The sequence below is a fragment of the Engraulis encrasicolus genome, chromosome 22, assembly GCF_034702125.1.
Source record: "Engraulis encrasicolus isolate BLACKSEA-1 chromosome 22, IST_EnEncr_1.0, whole genome shotgun sequence".
Classification (NCBI taxonomy): Eukaryota; Metazoa; Chordata; class Actinopteri; order Clupeiformes; family Engraulidae; genus Engraulis; species Engraulis encrasicolus.
The window spans coordinates 35,917,683-35,929,895 of NC_085878.1; the positions used below are offsets into that span (position 1 = coordinate 35,917,683).

General features: G+C 43.2%; 1 protein-coding gene across 1 annotated transcript; it reads right to left on the reverse strand.

Moving 5' to 3' along the window:
* Window positions 1–562: 562 nt before the first annotated feature.
* LOC134438533 (uncharacterized) lies at window positions 563–4,259 on the reverse strand. The gene is made up of 11 exons (XM_063188116.1): window positions 4,071–4,259; window positions 3,734–3,787; window positions 3,326–3,347; window positions 3,140–3,195; window positions 2,822–2,989; window positions 2,439–2,564; window positions 2,246–2,281; window positions 2,072–2,139; window positions 1,748–1,845; window positions 1,447–1,493; window positions 563–1,256 (listed from the first exon to the last, which is right to left on the reverse strand). The coding sequence occupies exons 1-11, from the start codon at window positions 4,125–4,127 to the stop codon at window positions 1,005–1,007; spliced, it is 984 nt and encodes a 327-aa protein (XP_063044186.1). The 5' UTR covers window positions 4,128–4,259; the 3' UTR covers window positions 563–1,004.
* Window positions 4,260–12,213: the final 7,954 nt, after the last annotated feature.

A 12,213-nucleotide genomic window follows, 5' to 3' on the forward strand; every position in this document is an offset into this window, starting at 1 on the left:
GCACGCACAGCCCGCGCGCACACACACACACACACACACACACACACACACACACACACACACACACACACACACACACACACACACACACACACACACACACACACACACAATCACTCACACACTATGCAAAATACACTGAGAGAAGAGAACACTTAATTATATCAGCTGAATTTGACAAAGAGAGGCAACATTCACATTTATATTGACATTACAGCTGAGCTACAGTTGAACTGCAGTTGAACTATAAACACTTCTATATAGGCTACACTCAAGACCATGCTCAGGCATGCTCACCTTGTTTGTGATGTAATGTCTCAAGGTTCAAAGTTAAAATAACTGTTACATTCATTCTGAAAGAATAACAGAATGAAATAAAAGAGCAGTCGCACAGCACAGACCTGTTCCAAGACAGATTATCACCAAGACAGGATCATCTTAAACCATTGTGTGTAGACCAATGTCCGCGCTTTGAGATATTTAGCAAACCCACTCATTCACTCACCCACAAACTCTCATTGTCAAAAGTAACAAGCAGATAAAAAAATTACATAGAAGCATGTTTGGAATTAATAGCAATTTAATAATAATAATAATAATAATAATGATAATAATAATACTAACAGTAACAATAATAATCATAATAATAATAATATAGGCAAATTGGTTTAGAAAACTTCACTGAAACTTAATTTACATATAATCAGGGCTGGCAAGGCCATTGAAAAACGGTCTTGAATCTGGATGTCAGTCTGGAAGAGACTGGAAGCGAGTCCTACAGCCCATATACACAGTAAGTGTGCATAGCCAGACATAGCCATAATTTGGGGCGACGGTGGCAGTAATGGATGTAGTCACAGTCATGATTTGGGGCAATGGTGGCAGTAATGGATGTGGTCACAGTCATGATTTGGGGCAACGGTGGCGGTAATGGATGTAGTCACAGTCATGATTTGGGGCAACAGTGGAGAAGATGGGGGAGGTGAAGGGAGCTGCTGGGATCACTACAGGTGGAAGGAGGCACGGTGAGCTGCAGCTGTTGCGTTGGATGCGCGGTGAGGTGCAGCCATTCTGTTGGCCCTGTTGGATGCAGCCATTCTGTTGGCCCTGTTGGATGCAGCCATTCTGGTGGCCTGGTGAGGTGCAGCCATTCTGGTGGCCTGGTGAGGTGCAGCCATTCTGGTGGCCTGGTGAGGTGCAGCCATTCTGGGGTTCATCATCGGTAGGCCTACAACATCCCTTCTCTCCTCAGGAATCTGTGGATGGACAAAGCATGTGGTTAGAACCTTGGGCACAGAAAGAGTCCTGGATTGATTGAAACAATGTCATGGGCTTTCTTAAGGCATTAGGTTGCAGCACTATGTGATGTAAATAAAAAATGACCAACATTGACACAGAAATTAATGTGAGTCAATGTTTTTAGGTGAAGAGGGCAAACTGATTTACCACATGAAGGCGAGTCCTGGTCAGGATCTTGTTCCAGCTGTCTCTCACTAGGAATGAGAAAAAAAACACCACAGAGTGAATATACTTGCAATAAAATAATTAGTGCAACAACATTCTGCAAATGAGGGCAGAGGGATCAAGAGCATAGCACTGGAAGGCAGGGATGTCATCGTTTGTTTAAAGGTTTAAACATGTAGCCTGATAAACCAGACTAAGGCTATTAAACATGCTGACCTTGCTTGCACTTCGTAACATAAATTAAAAAGTATGTTCAGACAGGGTGCAGGAAAGGACAACTGACCTCTTCCGTATTTGGACTTCTGGTTCTGGCGGTGAAGAGGTGGGGGGACAAAACGGGTTCCCCTCATCACAGCTACCCTCTTCATGCTCTCCATAAGCCTGCGTGTGGAGAATGTTCAATACTGAGTGTACTTTTAAAATCTTGGAGGTTTTTGACAGAAAAATAATTAGTATTAAATTGCATTACATAAACATTGTCAAGTGTAGATGCTGATGTAACTAAATTGTAGAAACATCAAGAACTGCAAAAATCATTTCGGTTCAGAAAAGTGTCTGGCAAATTGTCAAAGTGAAACAATAGTAAAAACAGAAACACATGCCGTACCTATGATGGAGGAAAAAGACCTCATCACTTTTGTGCGCAAGCTGTCTGTGTAAGGCTGATGATTTGATCTGTGTCAGTAAAAAGAGGAAACATGTTAAAATTGATACAAAAATGGTTCTTTACAAATGTACCATATGGTAGGCTAAATAATGTAAAAAAAATATATATACTTACAAGTCTCTTATGGGCGGCCATTTCCAAAGAGGCAATCTGTTAACACAAAAACAAATAGTTGTTAAGGTATGCTGATTAAGGTAGAAAACAGAAAAAGAAAGAAAAATAAAAAGAGAGAGAGAGAGGGAGTTTCTGAATTTACGTGACCTGTGGGTAACCCTAAATCAGCCCTATAGCTGCTGGGTGGCCTTACCCTGGTCTTGTAGGACATTTCCTTGTTTTCCAGCACAGAGAGCTTGTGCTGAAGAACTGTGATGTACTGGGCACTACCATCTCTAGGCTCAAGAGGCTGGCTCTCCGGTTCAATCTGGATGATCACCTAATGGTAAAATCAAATAGGCTACATCCTTTAAGAATTGCATAAAACGTACAAAATGCTTGATATTGTACTGTATGTAGTTTGGACATTCTCATATAGCAAACTTTCATTGTATAAGACAATCAATTGATCACTGAAATCATATGTATCTCTCTCTTTTATGTCTGTCTTACTATTAGAATAACCAAAGGCTAAAAAGCGTTTAGTATACAGGACAATAGTATACAGCTCGTTTCCATGCGCTGTTGAACACTAACCATGTCAGTCTGTTGTGACAGTTTCTTGTTGAGAAATTTGATTCTCTCCTCCTTGCTGTTGTTTTGCCTTTGTAGTGTGTAAATCGTGGCCTTCAGAATGAGGTTTTCTTGTTCCGCTGCAAGCTGGGAATGCCTGGAAGCCTGGAGCTCATCCTGCAGTTTCTTGTTCTGTAGATTAAAGAAAAATAATGGCAATGGTATGGATACTATAACAGAATGTGTCTGTAACTATGTAACATAGACAAAGGAGTTTGAGTATTTTTGTCCGTTTGACATCATTCCTTCAGTCATTCATTCATCAGTGTTTTGAAAAGTTACCTGCAAGTTGAGTTCAGTAATCCTGGCCCCCTGATGCACAATATCCAGACTGGAACCTGAAGATCAAACAGACATTTCAAAATGGAGATACACCTCAAAAAATTAGGAAAGAAAATACAAAAAACTAAATCAAATTAAATAATAATTTTAAAAAACGAATAAGTTGTAATAGATGTGAGGACTTACCATGCCACTTCTCCTGTAGGCCCTGTAAAATATTGTACGGTGAGTACACAATGCAAATAGTTTCTTAATCCTACATAAATGAATCAAGTAAACATAACCTTTAGCCACACACAAGGCCCAGGGGCGGACGACCTGTCAGATGATTGCTGCAGGTGTGTGTTATTTCAGGTTTTCTCCATTACTTGAAAACATATGTCTTTTTGTGCTTGCCATTTACAGTCAATGTTCCTGGTACATCAACCAACTGTCATCCTCCCCAAAATGAAGGGTCTCACTTAAAAGCAATTGTATTATTAGGTCCTGGTCCGGCCCTCTTGAGATCAAATTGGCTGTATGTGGCCCCTGAAGAAAATTGAAACCCCTGAAACTCCTACTTTAGCCAATAGCACTAATGAAATAGCAACTCACATGAACTGTTCCTTTCCACAGAAACAGCACCGGTATCACCACAGCAATGAACAGCTGAAAAGAAGAAGAGAAGGTATAGCCTACATTTAAACACTTGGCTGGTATTTTTTTTCTAGCAAATACCGGAATTTTCTCTCGTGAAAAGAACCAAATTTCGTCGGCTTTCAGAAATTTAAAAAAAAAAAAAAAAAAAAAAACCATGAACCAGAACATGAACTCACACAGGACACAAAACAGCTAACCGCTATTGGCCAAGGCCTATGTCAGAAAAGGAAGTTCAGTGTGGAAAAAGCTAAAAACTAACGAATTCAATATGATTAAAAAAATGTTTACTTACGCCGTGAGAGATGGTCGTAAAATAAGAAAACGATAGCACGTTTTCTATGAATTCCATCGCCGGATGAATGCACCTCTCAAAAAGGAACAGTAGGTGTCGCAAAAGTTTCACCGTATGAACCAAAAGTCACTGAAAGGAGTTTTTCGATGCAGGAGGTATCAACAAAATCGCTCGTCTCGTGTGTGTCAAGTTTCGAAATGAATGTAAAATGCCACATAGAACATTGAAGTTCAAACTAGAACATTGGCGCTTCAACTAGAATGTTAGGAGAGGGTCCGACGTATGTCATAATGAGGTTGCCCAGCAGTGTTTTTATTTGTTGATGTTTAAATTATAATGTGGTTCAGGCTGATTTTTTCATCATGACAAATACATTTAAAATAATGTGTAGGCCTGTGCATTGAATAAAACAAAGTAATGTTTGTTGTTGTTGTTGTTGTTGTTGTTGTTGTTGTTGTTGTTGTTGTTGTTGTTATTATTATTATTATTATTATTATTATTATAGTAAAGCCTAGTAAGTATTATAGTAAAAAATATATATATATTGTGTGAGTAAAGTCAATGAGGGGAGTGGTTCCCAAACTTTTTCTGCTGAGATCCCTTAGGAATATTAAGCCCATACGACTTCATTGCGAGCGTCGACGTTGCGCAACGGACGTCAGCGAGAACTTGTTGTCACGATGTGGGTGTTATTAAATACAGCGCATATAAAGTCGGCCACGAATATGAACGAGACGATGAGCTCGCACCGGTTTGCTCTACTAACACACCACGTGTGAGGAGTGGGGGGACAGGCAGTGAGGAGGAGCTGAAGTGGGGACCTGCGCAAACTTGTGTAGAGGTGTGAGACAAGACCCATATACACACGTGAGTGAGTTGTTGACCAACCAGTTCATGGGCGCGTGACCTCGGAGGCAGTCCGCCGACGAGCGCCGACGAGCGTTGAAGGGGATAAGCAACTGCAGAGGTTGCAAGATCTGACTGCAGCCGCATTCATCCCGCGATAGTTTTACACCATGTGACATGTCACCTCGTCAACGCAACGTCGACGAAATTTCGAAGTTTGACAGGAAATCTAACCGTCATGCAGCATTTTCCACCCAGGGTGCATTGCTGTCTAAATGCGCATACATGCGTTGACACATCTCGATCGCACCTATTGTCGCGACCCCCCCAAAAACATATTTTTGCTAAATTTTCAATGCAAGTCACAGGTAAGGAAAAATACATATTACCCATTGAAGAGAATATTGTTTGGCCCTTCTAACAATGTATAGAAAGGTTATTAAAGGGACAGTTTGGTCAATTTCAACATGCAGTTGTAATACTCACACTACCCTGGACTTGTCAGTGCCTGAGATTTTTTTTTCTTCTTCTTCAGCCGTTTCCGAGATCCTGGTCATTGTAATGGGGGCAGCTCTTTGTTTACATTTCAAAAAAACATTTTTATTTATTCTCAAAAACATCCAAAAGGTTATAAAACATCAGCAGACAACTAGCAAACAGCAGTACCTTTTGGGAAAATATTTGGAGTTGGCCTGTTTCATTTTTTAAAAATGTAAACAAACGCTGCCCCCATTAGTATTGCTCATATCTCGGAAAGGGCTGGGCCAAAAAATGTGGCATCACCAGGTACTGACAAGTCAAGGGTAGCGTGAGCAATACAACTGCATGTTGAAATTGACCAAACTGTCCCTTTAACAGCCCCTTCTGCGCGGCCCCCCACAGAACCTCTGCGATCCCCTTAGGGGTCCTGCTCCTGACCCACAGTTTGGGAATGTGATGCCCTTCAGTTTCTTTGAGACACACTGAAATATAGGCTGGCTCTTCGTCAGAGGAGGGCTTTTAAACACTTCCCAACTCCCCCTGTTGTGACGAAGGAGAACAATGTCAAAACCTCAACATATATATTTTTTGTTTGTTTTTTTTATTTTTATTTAAAGCAATCTTAGAATTTACATTAAGTTATATATTCAGGGGATCCACTGAAAGTGGGATCTGATGTAAAGGTGGCCACCTTCAAAATGCGTAGGCCTAAAGAGCAGGGGGAAATCCTGGTTTGTGTTAATACAGTAGTATGGCCCTTGGAGGTCTTTATAAAATTTGAAGTGGCCCCTCGAATGAAAAAGGTTCCTCACCCTGGTCTAATCCATTAGACCTCATAGGTCAACTTTCTCCACAGCCAATTCCCGCAGGCCTCCAAACTTCATGTGAACTTCAGATTAGCCCAAGTACAATACACAGAGAGCTAGCTTCATGGAATGGGTTTCCATGGCCCTACCGTGGCCAACCGGTATGGCACTCGCCTGCCATGCGGCTGACCCGGGTTCGATTCCCGGCCCGGGTCCTTTGCCGACTCCTCCCCGTATCTCTCCCAATTTGCTTCCTGTCCACCTCTCCCACTGTCCTATCAAAATAAAGTCGAAAAAGACCCCAAAAAATCAAGAGAAAAAAAAGGAATGGGTATCCAAGCCGTACATCACCAAGTGCAATGCAAAGTGTTAGATGCAGTGGTGTAATGCGCATCATCACTGCACTCTTGAGCAGTGTAGATGCATTCTCTGGAGTGATGAATCACGACTTTCCGTTTGGTAATCTGATAGACGAGTCTGAGTTTGGATGTTGCCAAGACCCATCAGGAATTAATGCCTGTGTTTGCGGTGCCCACTTCATATCTGAAATGTGCTGTAAATGGTCGGTTCTGCTCCATCAATGCGTGCGCAGCCCGATTACATCACATCTGAGTGGGTCTATTGGGAATATTGGGTGCTGAGGTCAAAGGTCACTGACATCAGAATTTTCCAGAATAAATAAAAACTTTCATTAGGCCTACTTTTAGTTGAAGTCAAGTCAATAGATAATTTACACCCATTTATCACCTTTGTGTCCGTCCCTGACCACTGCTATAGGCCTGTATATTCATGAGGAAACAAAAATAATGTACTTTATAAAAAACATTTCATAAAATCAACTTGTCTCAATGTACAGTATCTTGGTGACTGCACTGCCAATCTGTGAATGTCTCGTTAAGTGTATGAAGTGTCCTACTGTAGCCAGCAGATGGCAGCAGCTGTGTGTGCAGTTGCCTCTTCAGCCTCAGATGATACAGTGCAGTGACATTATGTCTGCTGTGCTTACTTTACTGGTAAGCTTGCAGTTGAAGCTGTGATCGCTCTGCTTATTTAAATGGCATTGGTCAGTTTGGCATCCAAAATAAATGTTACCAATAAATGTAAGGCAACCATGGTGACAGTACAAAGGCATAAAGGATAAATATGGAAGTCCAAGAGCAGCCTCCACCCTCCAACCAATAGATATAGAAAATCAGCATTTACAGAGCACTACAGTTACGGAGATGTTATCAAACTGTCAATATGATTCTAATTCAAAATGAGGGAAATGTAGGCTATCTACACAGTAACTGGCATATGTGTATGCAGCAGCTTGAATAAATATATTTCACCCTGAGATCAGTTAATGATGGCATACTTATACACTGTAACAAAGCCAGTTGTACTTGGGCGTTGAGGGATGAGTTGCGTTTGGATTGTGTCAGAATCTTGGAATTGATTCAAAAGATATTTGAACACAGGACAGGGGGGCACTCTGTGTGTGTGTGTGTGTGTGTGTGTGTGTGTGTGTGTGTGTGTGTGTGTGTGTGTGTGTGTGTGTGTGTGTGTGTGTGTGTGTGTGTGTGTGTGTGTGTGTGCGCGCACACACATTTGATGGTGGACTGGAACTAAAATGAACAGGTTTTATTTTTTAGACCTGGTTTCGATCGCTTTTTAAAATGTGCTGACATACTACATATAGTTGGGAATAAGCGTGGAGTGGATGAGATGTTCTGGCTGGCATGCATTACCAGCTGCCATATCATTTATTATACCACATTATGCTGATTTTTATTGAAAGCAACTCAGAGTACATGGTATTGGTTACAGTCCCTGCAGAAATGGGGGGGTTAGGTGCCTTGCTCAAGGGAACTTTAGCCATCGAGTGAGACAGAGAGTGGAAGGGATTCGAACCTGCAACCCTCTGATCTAAAGCCCATCTCCTTAACCACTAGGCAACCGCTGCCCCATACCTGTAGGTGCCAGTGATTTCCAAGGGTTGCTGACTGAAGGAAGTCTTTGCAAGCCTCTCCTGATCTCCAGCTCCATGTTACTGACTCCTGTGTCAGACTCAAGACCAAAGGTCATTAGGACATCATGACCTCCTTCTCCACCATGTGACCATGTGCGTGGTAAATGTGTAGTAGAGCAAAGGTGAACAGGACCACACAGTTCCATGAATGACACAGTGTCACTCCATATCACATGGATAGCACAGCATAGCACAGCACAGTGGATGATGTGTCCATTAAAAATAAACATACGAGATTAACAAAGAGAGGGAAGGGGAGGGGGGCACATTGCGTGTCTTCTTCAGAGAAGACGCAGTTCAGTATTAATGTGTTCATGAGAGTCTGTGTGCACATTTTGTCTTCCTTGGTATCGAGGGCTTAATGAAATATCTAAAATATATATCGCATTTAATGCCCAGCTGCCCACTTGTTTTTGACGTCTTGCTGCTTAAAATACTGCATGAATGGGCTGCCGTGAAGATAGCCTGCTTTCAGCTCCAGCCTGCGTGAGCTCAAGCTATTAGAAAGCATATTTAAGCATGACTGCGTCCTGGGAAAAGCATCTCGAATCTCATCGTGCTGTTGGCCCGATGATGAAAACCTCTCTGGTATTTCGTTCATTTATTTATTTCTTTTTTTTGCACAGCTCACTCCATTAGTCTCACAGCTCATGAAATATAAGCTCATGACTGGTTGGGTTGGACGTTTACACGGCACAGATTGCAACTGGTCTCCAAATGTGCAGACAGACAGATGTTGCCACATATGTGAAGGAGAGTTTGACCCAGCAAAAGGTCATGCCAGGTCCGCAACGAGGTCACATGTTTAAAGCTGGGCATTATCAATGGAGGTTATCTGGTCTTGATATGATTAATGATATTGCACCATAACAGAGAGTGGTGACAAAGATCACAACAAACACAATAGACATGTTGGAATGTAGCATCAGTTTTCAATAGTGTTGTTAATAACACAATTGTGAAAATGCATTATCTTGCAGCACATGCAATCATGCAATCCTTTGACAGTAGAAGCCTACATTTAGATTTACATGCAAGCCCAGATTATATTACACCATTATAGTGTTATATTACCCATACGGCATCCTTTTACAAATGACTGAGGCGGAGGATGCTCAGGAGGAACGTGGCTACATTGCACACATATCAGATTAGATCAGCGTCACTACATCACGTATCAGAAAGGTGCGGCACGGCTCTATGCGAGAGGGGTGGGTTGATTGGTGCACTCTACGGAGGATTCCCTGGAGGTGCGCTGTGATTGGAGGGGAGTATGCAGCAAAGGTCAGGTTACCTGAGGTGTGTGTCAGCACACAGCTAACTTAGCAGATTTAGTTGCCCCGTCTTCTTCATGTGGTCTCATGTAAAAAAAATTACGCAGGCTAAATTCAACGCTCGTATTGAACACTCTTCTAGTTGGTTCTAATATTATTTGTTGAATCAACGCTAAAAAAATGTGCTATGTAGGAGACGTACAGTGCGTGTATAGTGCTGCGGTATTTTTAATGGACAGGTCTCTCCACTCCCTCCCCAGCAGAGACATGGCGTCCCGCCTGATTAGGTTAGATTAGCCTGCAACCTGAGCTTGGCAGATGTCTCCTCATGGATAATCCTAGTTTAAAAGGGGAAAGCCAGTAACTCGCAAAAAGGAGCTTATCTTTAAAAATGGATGGAAGGAGTCTTTTTCTGGCCTCGCCAAAGTTGGCACTTACAGCACAGTGCTGCTGAGGGAGCTCTCGTGGACTGGAACTAAAGCGAGGGGAAGAGATGGAGATGAATAAAGGGATATGTTTTATTTGTATTGGTGTATGTGTGGACGTGTGCATGTGCTTGCAGACATGTGTGCATGCATGCGTGCATGTGTACGTGTGTGCATGCATGCGTGCATGTGTACATGCATGTGTGTGCATACGTGTGTGTTTGTCTGAGTGTCTGAGTGTGTGCGTGTGTGTGTGTGTGTGTGTGTGTGTGTGTGTGTGTGTGTGTGTGTGTGTGTGTGTGTGTGTGTGTGTGTGTGTGTGTGTGTGTGTGTGTGTGTGTGTATGTGTGTGTGTGTTTGCTGGCTGAGAGAAAGATCGGGGGAGCCTACAGTATAGACAGGTTGCGAGCAGGAGAGAGAGACCTTACCAGTAATAGGATAATGAGAGAGCGCAAGAGAGCTACCTCTCCATAACACAGAAAGAGAGAGAGAGAGAGAGAGAGAGAGAGAGAGAGAGAGAGAGAGAGAGAGAGAGAGAGAGAGAGAGAGAGAGAGAGAGAGAGAGAGAGAGAGAGAGAGAGAGAGAGAGAGTGTGTCTCTGTCTCTACCCTCCACTTGGCGAATTATATGTATTTGCATGTGCGCTTGTGTGCTTGTTGCATGTGCGCTTGTGTGCTTGTGTGCGTGCATGCCTGCCTGGTGTATAGAAGTAAGCAGAGGCAAAGTGCATTGGTGTACTGTAAGGACATGACTCATGGCTCCCTCAGCTCTGGGGTGCTGGGCTCTCCCCTCCTCTCTTCTCCTCTATCCCCCTCTCCTCTCCACTCCTCTGCTCTCCTCTACTCCCCTCTCCCCCCATCTCCTTTCCTCTCCCCCATCTCCTCTCCTCTGTCCCCCTCTCCACTCCTCTCCTCTCCTCTATCCCTCTCTCGTCTATTCTCCTCTCCTCTACTCCTCCCCTCACCGCTCCTCTATCCCCCTCTTCACTCCTCTCCTCTATCCCTCTCTTCTCTATTCTCCTCTCCTCCACTCTTCCCCTCACCGCTCCTCTATGCTCCCCTTCTTCTCTCCTCTATTCCCTTCTCTTCTCTTCTCTTCTCTTCTCCTCGTCTCCTGCCAGCTGAGTGGTGTGCCAGTCACGCCAGACCACATAGTGAGTGGATCTCTGGAGTGAGGAGGGTATCAATAATTCAAACACTGTTTTATTTCATGTCTTTATCTCTCTCTCTCTCTCTCTCTCTCCCACCCTTCCTCTACCCATTTCCATCTCCATATTTCCCTTCCTTTGCACCCCCCTCTCCTCTCTCTCTCTTCTCCTCCATTTGAGTCTTCCTCATCCTCCGCCACTTTTCTAGCTGCCTCTACAGTAGGCACTCAACTCTCTCTCTCTCTCTCTTTGCTGTTAAAAGGTCCATCCAGATGTGAGGCCCGGCCAAACCAGGTTTGCTTCCACCAAGGCATCTATCAAGATGGCCGGTGGGTCAGAGTGAGGGGAAGGGCTGAGAAGGAAGCTGGATGCAGTGAGATCAGATTTCCAGACTGACTGATATTTTAGACTACAGGCCTTAAGACAACACGGTAGTGTGGAAAGGTCTGTATGTATGAGGGGGTAGTCAATAGCCGATGTTGACCAAATGAAAGAAAAGCCACTTTTATCATACTAAAGGGTTGTTGTTCTTGTGGCTTTTCTTTGCTGTGACATTTGAAATAGAAGGAGTGCAAAGTTCAATTTCCGCTTCTCCTGAAATATCAGCAACTCACATTTATTTACATCCCTGCAAAATATAGTGAATATTATCTTAGTTAGACTAAACAAAACTGGAAAGATAAAGTGGAAAATCCTGGAAGTCTGGATTCTGTGGTGTGCAAACAAAAGAAGTTTGGAAGCTAACACAGAGTTCCGTCTCCAACTGGAACACAGCAGGCTCCTAAAGCCAAGGCTCCTCACTTCTGTCCTGATGCAGGGTTTTGTTTGCATAAACAGCAATTACATGCTTGCATTAGTCTGCTTGTGTCTATGCATATATCACATATGCATATGCTTTTATTTCTTGCTTCAGTGACATGACTGCTTTTAGAAAAACGTGCCCAAAATGGTGCCATGCATGTGCCAGGGCATGGGTTCATCGTGAAAAGGGAAAGTCAGAGGGGAAAGGAGAGCAAAAGGAGGAAGGATGCCAGTGTGAGAGAAAGGTCCCCCGGCTAAAAGGGCATTAGTGGGCATTATAGTGCTAATCCCAGAGCCTTCAGTAATTTCCTAATCTGGATTAGAGAGGGTGCACATAATCCCAGGGGGCAGGG

Excerpts from the sequence above, each read along its gene's own strand:
- LOC134438533 (XM_063188116.1), bottom strand. The coding sequence starts at position 4,127 with ATGGAATTCATAGAAAACGTGCTATCGTTTTCTTATTTTACGACCATC. Across the intron at positions 2,282-2,438 it reads AAATGTCCTACAAGACCAGG|ATTGCCTCTTTGGAAATGGC; the intron begins GTAAGGCCACCC and ends TTGTGTTAACAG. Across the intron at positions 1,494-1,747 it reads GAAGTCCAAATACGGAAGAG|TGAGAGACAGCTGGAACAAG; the intron begins GTCAGTTGTCCT and ends TCTCATTCCTAG.